Raw genomic sequence first — 15,556 nt, forward strand, 5'->3', positions numbered from 1 at the left:
AGAATATTGGCTATCCCCGTTTGTTCTCCGACCCACACCGTTCTGTTCCGGTCTCTTAACGTTAAGCCTAACATTTTTCGTTCCATCGCTCTTTTGTGGGGTACTTAACTTATTCTCGAGCTTCTTTGCTAACCTCCAAGTTCCTGCCCCATATGTTAGCACTAGTAGAATGCACTGATTGTACACTTTTCTTTTCAACGACAGTGGTAAGCTCCCAGTCAGGATTCGGTAGTGCCTGCCGTATGCACTCCAGCCCAATTTTATTCTTCTATAAATTTCTTTCTCATGTTCAGGGCCCCTGTGAATAATTGACCTAGATAAACGAACTTCTTTGCAGACTCTAGAGGCCGACTGGCGATCCTGAATTCTTGTTCCCTTGCCAGGCTATTGAGCATTATCTTTCTCTTCTGCATATTAATCTTCAACCCCACTCTTACACTTTCTCGGTTAAGGTCCTCAATCATTTGCTTTAATTTGTCCCCATTGTTGCTAAATAGGGCAATGTCATCTGCAAACCGAAGGTTGCTGAGATATTCGCTGTTGATTCTCACTCCTAAGCCTTCTCAGTTTAAGAGTATACGATTTGGCAATGAGTGAGGAATGCTTCCCTTGATGACATTATAGTGAATAATATTTTGAATTCGAATCATATTTATTTAACATGGTTACACGGTGATCTAATGACGGACTTAAAGCCTGAGGAAGGCTTTGCAAAGGCTGGTGCCCCCATAGGACATCTACCGCTAGCACGTTTGCACAAAAAAGGCTTCCGCTGTGTTGATCTCGCGAGCTTTTACAACCAGTCGCATGAAATTTTTCTCCATTAAACTCAGGCTGTTGTACGTGCAAAGCTTGCAAAAAAAAAGAAAAAAGAATTCCTGTTGTGCCATGGACAACGTGTTGTATCGTCTATGCGCCATCTCTTTTTAGTCAGCCTGCTTTGTCTCATCAGAGATAATCTATCAGGAAATCTTGCAATTGTGATTGGAATCCTTTACTTACATGTAAACTGCGGTAGATTGCAATATTTAAATTAGGAAAGAAGATGCAATAATGAATGCGTACTGCCAGGACAACAGTCCATGCTTCTGTTTCTCTTACCGCAGAAGGAGCTGTCGTACCTCCTGCACGAGCTGCAAGCTCACGAGGGGACGCCCGTTGTTCCTCCCGACCTGCTCACCCCCAGCGTCTCAAACATAATGACCGAGCTGTTGACGGCCACGCGGTTCGGGCACAAGCACCCCAAGCGTGCCCACATCGACGGAGTATTGGACACTATCTTAGAGCTCTCCATCCAGGTGACGGCCGTCAACCTATTACCATGGCTACGCAGATTCCTTTGCTACTTCATGTTGGGAACATACGGGAAGCTGAAACAAGCTTTCATCAGCAGGGATCGCTTCAGCGAGTGAGTACTCCCGACTTATCCAACGGCTCTCCCTACATTTATGCGTTTTGCTGTAAATCAAGAACACATATGCAGCCACCACAACGGAACGAGCTTTTGACGTACAATATTCGGCATGACGCCATAAAGCATCGGTGAGCCAGCTTCCTAGCGCACAATACGGACGCTACATTTAAGGCTACAGCGGGTGTCATGCTGCATATCTTTTATTCTGCAACCAGAGGGAGCGCGTTTCTGTCAAAATTATGGCATACTAATCGTGCGTTATAACGAAATTTGTTCCAGCTAAAAGAAACGAAACGCCAAGGCAGGACTGTAGGCAGCGAAAGTGAAATATTTCGTGAAAAACTGAAATGAAAAAAAAATTAGGCAGACCCAACTCACGATGACTGTCGCTGGTAATGTGGTAGCATTTAATCGATATAGCGACACAACGTATTAGAAACGAGTTATGTAATAGGTGTGTATTGCAGCGAGACTCCTCTGCCGCGTTTCGATGATTATGATTATTATTTAGTGACATCCCCTCCGAAACGGGGTGGGGACACCTATCCTGCTTGATTTATTCAGGTGTGATATACACGTTATTTATCTAGCAGTTTTGTATATATCTCCTTAATCTTTTTTTCTTCAAAATCTGCCTTGTACCGCTACCTATGGCTGTAAGAGATGCGGTCGTATCAATATATTCACTGCTTTTTTTCTCGCCAATACTATAAATGTATCTTGCCTATCTCGACTACTGACCGGTTGACGTTTTCGTCCACTTTAAACCCGAGCGCTTCTAGAAGCTGTACGTTACCAACGGTTCTCGCTGGGTGAATCCCGTCGCATTCCATTAGGATGTGCTGAGTGGTCTCCGGATCTTTACTGCAGCATACACATGCCTCATCCAGTTCCGAATATTTGCTCCGGTATGTTTTTGTCCTTAGGGAACCGGCTCGGGCCCCAAATAGCAAGGAACTGCCCTCTGCGTTATCGTACAGATTTTCTCTTCGAACTTCTTCTCATTCTTGTAAATCTACATGAACCACAGTAGAGTGACGTACAATGAGTGATGACCCATAGCACCGGGCAAGCCTAGAGAGCCTAGAGTCTAGAATGCAGTGAGCCGCATCGGACGCAGACGTAGAGTCGGAATCGGAGCTGCTGCCACGAGCCATGACAACTGCCGGCTTGGTTATGTTTGCCTGCGCTGGTACAGAACGTGTGTGCGACAGCAGACGATGCAGTAGTGCGTGCGTCACAGTTTTGCGGGCCCACGTCACCAAGCTTCCTAGACAGTGATGTCACTGTCCTACTCGGCGCCCAGAAACCGATACCGAAAATCGTTCACATGCAATATTAAATTATTGAGTTAGTTAGTGCGTGCATGTGTGTGTGTCATGCTTCCTGGAGCAATAGCAACGTCTGAAACAAAGAATGCGCAAGCCACAAATTTGATGTCTCATCCCCTTGAAGGTGAGCGACAGTATCCAAACTATGAAAACTGCGCCTTGTTATCCCTCATACCACGTCAGCTGCACTCTCCCGGAAGATGACGCCACCATGTGTCTTCACGCAGGGTGCCACGTCATCACGTCCAGTAGGTGGACTATACGTAAATTTAAACCTATATTTGACCGTTCCAGCTACGGCTCGCAATCGCAGCTTTTACATTTAACTGTTTCAAAAACTGCGCCCCGGTAAGGCGAAATCAAAATGCGCCAAGCGTCTGAACGCCCGCGAGGAGTTCATAACTCGAAGCACCGCTCAGCGCAATTCAATTTGACATGAATGCTTTTATTGCGATGGCAATTATATGGACACTCCAAACGCATTTCTGCCGGCGCCGTCACGGCGATGTTCCGTATTAATGGGAATCCGAAGAGGTTTTAGAATTCAAAGATTTGCGGGGGTTTGGAAGACTGACACAGTATAACTCAACACCTGCAGTTATTTTCTCGATTATGCGCGTAGCATCGCAATCGCGCTTTAAATTTTCGTTGAAGCTCCGCCCCCTTCGCACGCCGAGCGTAGCGACGAAAGACCGGGCGCGAGGATGACGTCAATAGAGGGGTCACGTGCACGCTTTATTCGAATCACGTTCCTCGCGGATACCTAAGATAACGTCACGATCGTGTTCGCCATCAGAGCCCGTTAAACGACCCGCGGCATCTCCTGCAGACGCTGCGGCTTGTTTTTGCTAAATTAAAGCAACTTGCGGTGACTTCTGGCCTCTTAAACTATCATTTTCGTATTCAGGGGGTGAAAAACTATAATAATTCGTTCAAAGCTCACTTTTTTCGAAAAGTGATTCGTATGCTTTATGCGCGAGTGAAAACGTGCGAGGGTCGATCGCTTTCACGGAGAGCGAACGCGCTGCGGAGACCAAACCCGAAGTCTTCCGTCATGCGAAAGGACGTGGGGGGATTGGAGGGAGAGAGGGGAGGCGACCTTTAGGTGCGGCACCAAATACGTATCTTGCGACCGGGCGCAAGGGGAACTGGCGACTCAATCTCCCACGTGAAGAAAGGAAATCCGGAAGGCTGCGCGGGTTCCCGGGAGGGCGCGTGGCGTACTCTGCCACCAACTGCGTACTTGTACATTGCGCGGCTGCGGGCTGTCGGGCGCACCGTATCTTGAAAGCGATCTTTACACGGGTCTTACCTTTGTATGCGCTGTGCTTTCGCCGCTCAGTTTCCGTTGAAGCGATAGACCGCACGAACCTTCGGTCGCGGCTGCTGGCGCGCTTGCTCACGCCAGCGTTTTGACAGTAGTTGTCTGCGGTCATCGAGTGTGATCTATTCATGTTTGCTTGTGCGCGCTGACACCATGCTTGTTAATTCAGTTAGCGAATGTGTCCAAGTTTATGCAGCCAATAAAACTACTCTCCTTTCTCCGTATAGCTCTTTACTAATTCGCTATTGCAATTGATGCTTTGCCTATCGTGCGAAACTGCAGCTTTTTTATTTTGTACACTAATTTTATACGAGCATGACACGGCGCCACCTCTTCCTCATTGGTTGCACCGTCACGTGTGCAATGATGCAGGTACTAGGCACACCTTCAGTCAACGAGAAGCGAGGAGCCGCCGTGGCGTCGGGGAAGCATGCTCGTCCAATGCCTGCTTGATATACCAAGTTCAGTACACTTCGATCCGTGACGTCATACTACCTTGATAGACTGCCATAGAATATATAATAGGGACGCTCCCTAGCAAGCCGCGGTGATTTTGACGTCACTTCTTTCGTCACGCCGGGCTTGGCAATGGAAATTTCGGTCCAAGTGTCACGACGTCATAGAGGCCACAGCCTTCTATCTAGGAGACGTTGGCTCGTCTCGCACCTCGGAGGCCCGGGTTTGATTCCCAACCAGACAGCAATAAAGCAAATGTTATTTTCGAGGCCCTTAATTTACTTTATTTACAGGAACCTCCCTGAGAAATTTGATGTCCGTCCGAGAATTTTGGGACGTGTATTTACTTTTTGCGCCATCGGCCACTTTTGATACCATCTTTTGGTCACGCCGACTACCCCGACGGATTTTCGCGTAATGTGGCTGTGCATTGTATGCTGCTAAGATACGGCGTGCGTAAAGAATTTTGTGTTTGTAATTTTCCCTCTTGCTTTGTTTTGTAGACACTTAAACAAATGTCCAGTATAGGTGCCCGCACTGTGCCTAATTTGAGCGCCAGCAGCCAATTTATGAGGGATGCTCCTTGTTATCCCTCATACCACGTCGGCGCCACTCTCGTGTAAGATGACGTGTGTCCACATGTGTCCTCACGCAGGGTGCCACATCGTCACGTCTAATAGGTGAAATATACGTAAATTTAAACCTATATTTGACCCTTACAGCCACGGCTCGTAATCGCGGCAGTTACATTCAACTCTGTTTCAAAAAGCAACGATGCATAGCCAAGTGCGCGGGCTACGTTGTCACTACTCAAACGCTGTAACTATGCACTTTTTCCATAGATCAAAAATATCCAAGGCGGAGAAAATGTACGAGGACGGCCTGGTGCGCAGCTTCGCAGACGCGTACATCGCCGAGATAAAACGTCGTGGAGATAAAAACGGACTCTTCACACGTAAGTGCCGAATTTGAACAAAGATTACTGACAACAGGTAAAGAGGCGACGCGCAGTAAAACCTCCTTATAGCGATGTTAACGGGAGGGGAAAATGATTTCGTTATATATTTAATTACAATTGCTGGGGCTATGGAGCGCCGTAATATCCCGCGATACCCGCCGTGGTTGCTTAGTGGCTATGGTGTTCGGCTATTAAGCACAAGTTCGCGGGATAAAATCCCGGCCACGGCGGCCGGATTTCGATGGGGGCGAAATGCCGCTGCCTTCTAAATTTGTACCCGACTATAGACTCTGTACCCATATCAGATCACTTTCAAGATAAGGCCCGCGCCGTCTCTGATCCCCGATCTCAATATATCATAGCCGACTCGCGTGGGGCTTGTAGTAATTATGAAGTTGGTTGGGTCACCCCACTATCGGAACGAGTATTGCAGAACTATATAGCAAGGGAGGAATCGATCCTACGCCCTGATGCCTTGTCTGGACTCCAGGCCGCCAGGGCCTAATGGGCAATGAAGCCACGAACACGGCAGTGCGAGCATTCATCCACGGGCCTCCCAGTTAGATCATGAGTACCTGGAACCCGAAGGTGGCTATCTTCTTACATTCGAAGACATCACGACCTATTACAAGGACAGACATCGCCAATACCCAAGTCCTGCAAAGGGGCTGGGCAAGGCTGATGAACGCATCCTACCGACTTTTCACTGATATCTCGATTCTTCTTTCACTGACATTTGCGAATACTGTGGAGAGGTGGCTGATACCTACCACATGGGTTGGGCTTGCCAGCTCAACTCAGTTCTCCCCCCCCCCCCCCAACTCTAACCTAATCCCAGAGGAGTGGGAGGCAACCCTGCGTGGTTGCTCGGCCCTTCAGGCCCAGAAGCCCTTGGTTCGGAGGGCTAAGCTGGCGGCTGGTACCAATGGGGTACTGTAATAGGGAATCCACCCACTGCGAAGCCCCTTAATGGCTCCACTTTTCTTTTAGGGGCGAAGCTCCTTAGGGTTGAGCCTTGTCCCTTGTCGCGCCATCGTAGCCACGCTAGTACTCGGCGCTCCCGCTCGAGGCGCAGCTGTGCTCTCTTTCTATCTCGTTCCCGACGCGCGCTCTCTCTCTCTTGTCCGTAGCTAGGGGCGCTGCGGTGCTGTATACTATAATGTACACATGTACAGTATATATATATAATATATATATATATATATATATATATATATACCAGAAAAAAGCGATTCTGGGTCCGGGTAAATATTCACAGTGAAGTAGACGCGCGTAAGAAGCGGTTTATTGACGATTCGGCCGGGGTCCGGCCTTTATCAGAATGAGGGAATCAGAATCACAATATATATATATGTACGCCACGCTCCGTCTTCCGGCTTCCGGTTCCACTTCTGGTTCCGTTTCCGGCTCCGCTTCCGGTTCCGGAAGCTGGAACCGGAAGCCAGCTTCCGGCTTCCGGAGAACGCTTCCGGCGTTTTGCCCGAATGATCCCCCGGCCGGTGCTTCGCCCACTCATCATCATTCACTTCGTGGATAGGCGGTGATTTTTTTTTTCAATAAAGGCTTTCAAGCAAGCAAGCCGTACTCAGCCGCGCAATACGCAGCCGCTGCCCATCGACGACATCGGAGCAATTCAAACGGTTTCCGGTTGCGCGAACACTAGCAGCTTCCGTCAGCGCGCCTTTGGCGGTGTTTCGGCGGTTTCGTAGTTGTGCTGTTGTGCTTTGTCACTGCCTGTCATGTAAGCGCGGCAAATGGCGCGTCTTCTGCTTATCGCTTTTGTGGCATTTGCCTCTCCCGCTCATTTTATTCTATGTCGAGGAGCGAGGGGGTCTTAGCGCACCCGCGCCTACTTTGAAGCAGAAGGATGACCACGGTCACATTTTAGTCATGCATAATCTTGTTAGCCTGCTATTATCGCTTTGAAAGATTATCGCTTTGAAAGGTGAATAGATACGTCCACCTTGCTACGAAACGAAACACCGAGACTAGGGCGAGTCAGGAAACGGGCAGCAGAACTGTTGCAGAGGAAAGGGGGGATGCACTATTGAGTGGGGCCACGCGGGCCGCACCTAACAGTTCCGCGGGCTCTTTCCGCGGGGTGTTTGAAACCCCTGGCATAAAGTAGCACGGGATCAAAGGCCCAGGCTCGGGCGAGATGGTAATTGTTCAATTCAATAGTGTTCCGAGCGCCACATAGGCAGAAAACAAAAAGACAGAGTGAAACAGCCTCTTTCACTTTCTCCTTGTTCCTAGTATATTAGGGACGGCGATGGAGTGTTGGTTTGGACGCCCATCCGAAGACGGGGACTATCCGAAAAGCTGTTGAGGCGATACTTTGGACCGTCTCGAGTACTACGACGCCTAAGTACCTACGAGGTAGTTCCAGATAGCTCCTATTGCAAGAGGCGCCGCCAGCACCGGCCTCAAGTTGTCCACGTATACGTATGAAAGCGTACGTCAGCCAATGACTGCGCCAGTGACTTCCCACCAATCACTTCTGGCATCGGGGGCGATGCTTCTTTTAGAGGAAGGCAAATGCCGTGTCTCTTCTATGTCGACGACGAAAACAACGATGCGAGCTTTAGTAGTTGCGGCGCGTGTTCTGACGTTCGGAAGCGTTCGCTGTGGCTCCTGTCTCTTGGCCAGGTTTTGGGTGATATTAGGCTTTACTAATCTTATTTATTGAGGTATCACTTACTCTAACATCAGCTTCATCCTAGGCTAATGTCCAAGAACTCCCCCGGCGGGGTTTTTCCCCTGGGACGGCCTCTACTCCAACGGATGAATTACCTCTTGATTTGTTCATCCGCAGGGGTGTGAGCAGCATCCCGGTGGCTCTGGTTCCTTCAAATGGAGGCTCTATACGTCTGACCAACCCCCAGGCGATCCAGAAAGCTCTGCAGGCTGCTACATCTTCATACCAGACCATCACGGAAGTGAGGCAGTTCGGCCGCGGAGGTATCGTGTGTCGATCGCCAGACCAGTCCTGTGTCGCGGATTTGCTTAGGTGTTCATCTTTTGCGTCATTACCGGTGAGTGCCTACATCCCTGCTCACCTCGCCTGCACTAAGGGAATAGTCAGAGGTGTCGATGCTGATCTTTCTCCCGCTGAAACACTAGAGAGGTTGTCTGGGACTGGAGTAATTGCTGTTTACCGATGCAATCGAATGGTAGACAATAAGCGGGTCCCAACAGAATCGGTGATTGCAACTTTTGCTGGAACTTCCTGCCCATCAGAACTAAAGGTGTGGCCCCTTGTATTCAGAGTTGAACCCCTGGCATCGCGTCCGCTCCAATGCCGTAATTGCTGGCGGTACGGCCATAGTATGGCAGGGTGTAAGTCTAAACAAAAGTTGTTGCGCATGTGGGGACGAACACGCTCAAAGTGATTGTAGTGCCCAAGAAGAGCGATGCTGTCTCTGTGATGGAAACCACCCAGCCGATTATTCTAACTGCTCTGTTAGGGCTCAAGAATTACAAGTGATTGAAATAATAGACCGACGACGCTGCTCTAGGATGGAGGCAATAAACATTGTGAAAGAAAGGGCATCTGGCTATGCGGGGATTATAGGCAGACAAAATCTTACCGCGGACCTATCACTTACTGCAACTATAGAGGCCGCTGTGGAAAAGGCAGTTACCAAAGCTATGGAACGGTTGGCAATGAGCCTGGGTGAATGTATCTCACAGGCCATCTCTAGTCATTTGTCTCATTTGATGCAAACTACCTGCCCAACTCCTGTGACAACGCAAACAGTTGATCCTGAGCACCAAGCTAGTCATAAAAGCTCAGATACCATTCCTTCCAATGATGATATTGAACCTTCCACTTCATCTTCCAAGGGCCCTACAACTGGTAATCTGATTAACACAGATTTGGAAATGACAGAGGTGGAACTAAATTCTCGAGCATATAAAAGAACCATGTCTTCTATCAATGAAGACTCTTCCCCCGGTCCTCACTCAAAAGCTAAGAAAAGTCAGTCCAGTGCTGTGCTAAAGCAAAGCATTCTACAGAAAGCAGTTTCGGCTGCTGCACTTTCCAAAACATAGGATCGCTAAAAGTGCTTCAGTGGAACTGCCGCTCTTTATACTCTGCTGCAGTAGATTTATCTTGTCTAACTTCTCAACTTAATCCTGATTTAATTATGTTACAAGAAACGTGGCTAAATTCTGCGAAATCTTTTCAAATAAAATTCTACAGATCATTTCGTTTAGACCGTCCTACAAGAGGTGGCGGATTAATTACACTCATTTCATCTAGAATTTGCCATAAGGCTAAAATTTCATTTCAAGTTTCTACTCCAGAGTGTGAAATCCTAGCGATAGAGCTAGTTCTTCCTGGATGTTGTCCCTTCACCGTAGTTAATGCATATTTTCCATCTGGCGTACAGGACATTAGCACACTGGATAGTGTTATTAACTCTTGCGGACGTGAAATTCTAATCGCAGGTGATTTCAATTCTCACCATATCTCATGGGGTTTAAGAACAGATTTGTGCGGCACCCGATTATGGAACTGGTCGTTGTACAATCGGCTAACGTGTGTTAACTCCGGATCTATTACGTTTGTGCGAGGTCAATCTTACTCTTCAATAGATCTTACATTCTGTGGCCCGAGTCTTTCCGTAACTTCTTGGTCGACTGTTGAGTGTTCCACAAACAGTGATCACCTTTCAATAGTATTTGAAGTTGCCCGTCCTGTAAAATTTATGAGTGACCAGGTTCGAACTTTTATAAACTACGACATTTTAAAAAATGCTTACGAATGCCCTTTCATCTCTGTCTGATGCGCCTACAGAACAAAAAACCACGATTATTTGTTCTGCTTTGGAAAACTCTCAAAAAAAGGCTCAATTTGAGATTAGATTGAATAAAAGAAATTCTTACAGCCCTTGGTGGAATGAAGAATGCACCCGAGACTACAGAAAGAGAAAAGCTGCTTGGAAAAAATTATTACATAACCAGAGTCCGCAAAATTGGAGTGACTACAATTTTTTCGAGCAGTCTTTAAACATACAGTTTCAATAGCCAAAGATGAATTCGACTGTAAGCATTTTGATTTCCTGTCTAACAATAAAAATAAGCGCGCATTGTTCCGATTTCTCCGCAGTAGAAAAGTTCTTCCGCGTAAAATTAATATTGACTCTATAATCTTAAGTAGCGATGAAATAAAACAATCACTAGAAGAAATTGCGAAGGGATTAGAGCTTAGATTTTCTTCCGTATTGCCAAGTTGTTCTCGCTTACGTAGGGCATCAGATGATTTTACAGAAATCTCTATGTTGGAATTGGCTGAAATTGTGGAGCGGCTTCCAGATTCAGCTCCCGGCGTGGATGGGTAACATCTGCTATGATCAGAATCTTATTTAAGGAAGCTTCTAATGACCTTTTAGCTGTTGTAAATTACTCAATTCGGTTTTCATGGATTCCGTCTGCGTGGAAAATCGCTAAAATCATCCCAATTCTTAAAATCATGGGTAAGGATATACAATAGATAATATTAGACCAATTGCCCTAACTTCAAATTTGGTTAAATTAATCGAAAGAATTCTATATGCCAGTATGATTAAATTTATACAGAACAAAGACTTGCTTAGCCCCTGCCAAATTGGATTCCGACCATCATGTTCCATTTGGCAGGCTCACGTGGACTTAGAAAGTAGAATAAAATTAGCACGGCGACAAAGGCAAATAGGTGCTCCTCGTGACGTTAGACATTTCCAAAGCAAACGACAGCGTTGAAACACTTAATCGTATTAGATATATTGCGAAGTCTAGAGATTCCAAATTATTTTTCAAACTGGATTGACGAATTTTTAAACGGAAGAACATTTTACTGCTCTCTAAGAGGCTTTTCCTCGAGTATTTATAATCAATCACGTGGTGTTCCTCAAGGAGCTGTCACTTCACCATTACTTTTTAACATTGTGATGTGTTCCATTCTCTTCATCAAGATGTACAAACATACGTATACGCAGATGACATTGCTTTCTTCGCATCAGACAGTGATATCCACTCTCTATATTATCGACTACAGAACTACCTCTATGCCATAAAAACCTGGTTAAAACAAAATTCGCCCTTTCACTTAACGTTAGAAAATGCTCGATATTGGTTTTCCCTCTTAACAATCCTGTTAACATATCGCTATCTTATCGCCTCGAGACTATACCTCAAGTGGAGTCTGTGAAATATTTAGGTGTAGTATATGACGGTTCCCTCAGCTGGCTCGGCCATATTGACCAAATAGTTAAAAAAGGAGTGAGAGCCGTGGTATGCTTCGTAAGCTGTGCAACAGTCGGTCCGGAATGCGGAGAGATCCACTTTTAATGATATACAAAATGTATGTGCGGCCCATTTTAGAATTTGGATGTGTATTATTTTCCGGTGCGCCAGCTTATAAATTACGTCCCCTTGTTCTGCTTGAGCGGGAAGCCCTACGACTGTGTTGTGGATTACCCAAATGTGTTGCCAATAACATACTACACCAAGAAGTCAGGTTGCCCTCAATATTGTGTAGATTTCGTTACTGACGGTGCAAACAATCTTAAAATTGTATGAATCCCCTATTACAAGATTAGAATACATATTCATTTCCCAGCCTGCACTATTCTTCGGAATACACTGGCCTCGTTTTCATACACCCCAGGTGGTCTTCGTACAAACATTAATCAATCCCTTAATGTACGTATCTGGGAGGTGCCGCCTATTTGTGAATGTGCGAGAAACCTACAAATCATATATTATGACATCTACCCAAACAACGCAAAACTCCTTTCTTATAATATATTAAACGGCCTATTACAAGACCATTTATTAAGTTTATCAATAAGTACGGTCATTGCGACAGACGCCTCACAGTGTGAAGAAAAATCTGGAATTGGCATTTTCTCTCCTGCTCTAAATTGGTCATTCGCAATCAGGATTCCGGACTTCTTTTCCGTATTTCTGGCTGAATTTCTAGCTGTAGTTATAGCCCTACGCAAACTAAATTCATCAATATCAGCGGTAGTAATAATAACAGATTCTTTATCTTTATGTTCCTCGCTCACAGCAGATAGTGTCACTATCCTTTTACGTACATTTCATTTTCTAGTGCCTGCCCACATAAATTTAATTAGATTGCTTTGGGTGCCTGGACATAAAGGATTAGTCATGAACGAAATGGCTGACAGTCTCGCGAGAGCGGCCCTCAGTGGCCCTGTATTACGATTACTTCCTACAATAGCTTACCTAACGACTACTAGATTCAGGAGATATTCAATTATTCAAGACTTTTTGAACCCGGCTGTAGCTAATTTCTCAGAATATTGACGCCTCCTATTCCCTTGGCCCAAAAATTCCTTTCACACAAGAAAAACTGAAGTCATCTTTACCCGATTACGTTGTCGGGTACCAATATTAAACTTCTATCGTCACAGGGCTGGTCTGGTGCCCTCCCCTCTGTGCCCATTCTGTGGAGAAGATGAAACAATAGATCATTTTTTCATATTCTGCCGACGTTTTTCTTCTTTAAGGAAAAATATTCTAGAATCAAAATTTACACAGCTTGGTTTAAGCTTTTCTATTCTAAACATCCTTTCTTTAGGAGCCTCCTCTCTTGGAAAGTGCCACAGGGATATTTGCTCAGCCGTGGAGGAATTTATAAATGCTTCAAATAGATTTTCTTGAATTCTTAAATATTTTATTTTTGTTCATTTTCTCCATTTAGCTTTACCGATTTTAGTATTAAAAAAGATTGCCTAATCCCACCCAAATCTTGGCCAATCCCCCGCAGTGGGTATGCGCCATCAGATAAGGCATACCATACCATACTTTAGTAGATTTGGTCACGTGTGTCGGCCTAGCGGAGATTAGAAGACGAAGAAGACGTCTCTACGCTCGACTACTATAACAAGCTGTTATTGTTGTACGTGTCCTCATCTCTTATTTTCGTTGCACCGCGACAATATGTCATTATTGCGCGTGCGCTGTGAACACTATCTAAATGAACATGCGTGAGGTTGACCAAGCGCTGCCCATTGTATACGCAGCGAGTCAGTCTAACCTCCGCCATTCTAATCTGCCCCAGGTGAACTGCTAATAGGTAACGTTGCGTCGTACTTCGGTGGAGGCAGCGTAACAATGCGTTCCGGACTGGAGTGGCTGTTTCTGATGTCTGCCGCGAAGCCAGACCTGCAGGGTCGCGTCCAGGCCGAGATCGACGCCGTGATCGAGCAGAAGGGCCCGACTGGAAGCAATCGAGTCTCGTGGATGGACCGGGCCCGCATGCCTTCCACGCAGGCGTTCATGTGGGAGACGATGCGCTGCAAGCCCGTCAACCCACTCGGCCTGATGAGAAGGTGAGCTCGCTACGCGTCCACAGTGAAAGTCACGCTTTCGGAGAAAAAGAAATTCCGGCAGAACTGCATCTCAAGATGACTGCCGGCGTTAAGGCCATTTGCATTGAAGCAATGTAGTGACCCACCGTATTGTCAACGCTTAAACGCGTCATGTTTGAGACGTGTATGCAGCGGAGCTCCATTCTCGCGCTTCCCGCTGGACACGCGGCGTCAACTAGCGACGCCGCCGCGAAGTCCGCGCGTGACGTGTCTGAATAGTTGTTGAATTTACATGGCGCGGTTTCCCATACGTCTAAAAATGGGTTTCGGGGCGCTTAAATGTGTGATCAGCTGGTCAGAATACAGGGATTTTAGCTATCAGAGCGGGCCAGTAGGATTACTTAGGAGAATGTATCATGGAAGGAAAAATTCAGAGCCCTTGCACTACTGTGAAGATGGAAGCCAGCGAAGCTGGGACTATGGTGGGTCTGCTGTACTGAATATAGACCCCAAGATATGAGAATGGCCGTCGCCGTTGGGCATCACCCAACCGAACGTATCTATCAAGAACATGTCGATGTGTTTCGTAGGCGTTGCAGGGGGAACGTACACAGTCGCGATCACCATATAACGTCAAAGCGTTTTATTAAACACGGACGGCTACGCCAATCGTGGCACGCACACAAGCACTAACGTGCTTACGTGGTCGCCAGGGTAACCTACGCCACGTAATGAAGCAAACGTAAGATCCGGCGAAAACCCCGGTAAAATGGACAATTTGCCACAATCCTAAATTTGAAAACGCTGCCAACACGGCGTTTTCATATGACTCCACAAGATGGCGCCCAGGCGGAGGGACGCAAAGAAAGAGCGCCACCGGCCTAGCCTCGCTAGCCCCCCAGCAGGGCTCAACTCTAGTCGGGTGCAGCTTCCAGCAGCCTGTCGAGCTAGCCTCGCAGCCGGGCCCAACTCTACTCAGGGGGAAACGCGGCATAAGAGAATGTCGACTGACGCAAGAGAGATAGCCGGAGCTCAGCCGGTCGGGAGGGAGGGGGGCCGTGCGCTCAAAAAGACACGTCGCTCGAGCCAATGCTGCTGATGATATTCTTTTTCTACACGCGGACACGATCCTGGGAAACCTAGCCCTTAACAGCTTTTCTGTAAAGTTGTTTATTACTTTGACAAAGCCGAACGCCCTTGTCAAAACGTTGGCTTCATCAGCAATCATTGCTCAATCATTGCTAATCACTTCTTCTGGTGAACCTCTTTCTTTCGTGTCAGAACAGAGGAGGAGTTTTGTACTGAGGCCAGCGGGCAATGATAATAACTTGGAATTTCCGATCATAAGAAGATTGCCTACCAAATGATCGAATGCACCAATGGCAATGTAACACAGTTGCTCTGATGAAGTACGAGTATCTTAGAAAAATTTGACCATCTCTTTCTCCCAATAAATGACCTGATAGGAGCGTTACAGGATATTCAAACGTGCACCTAGTGTATTGACAACACTGTCGGGCATCAGGTACAGCAATGTCCAGCATCAGGTCCAGATCTCGCGTTTCAGCGTTTCATTATTCTTCGAAGCTCGGTCGCCCACCGTAAATATAACGACCGACGGGCTAATGGTAACCTGTGCGGCAGTTGCAATAGCCCATGACGTAAGAGAAGTCTTGTATCTAAGGGTTACTATTATCACAGTCGTTATTTTAAGAGCCAAGCTGGTGGTGCGACTAGAAGCGCTCG

At 46.7% G+C, this 15,556-nt stretch overlaps 1 protein-coding gene across 1 annotated transcript in view; it reads left to right on the forward strand.

Moving 5' to 3' along the window:
• LOC125939823 (homeotic protein female sterile-like) overlaps positions 1 to 1,412 on the forward strand; it is a 13,717-nt gene extending 12,305 nt beyond the window's left edge. Inside the window, 1 exon segment of the mRNA XM_049655279.1 lies at positions 1,107 to 1,412. Coding sequence (XP_049511236.1) covers positions 1,107 to 1,412 — 306 coding nt within the window.
• Positions 1,413 to 15,556: the final 14,144 nt, after the last annotated feature.

This window comes from Dermacentor silvarum, chromosome 9 (genome assembly GCF_013339745.2).
Source record: "Dermacentor silvarum isolate Dsil-2018 chromosome 9, BIME_Dsil_1.4, whole genome shotgun sequence".
NCBI classification, from domain to species: Eukaryota; Metazoa; Arthropoda; class Arachnida; order Ixodida; family Ixodidae; genus Dermacentor; species Dermacentor silvarum.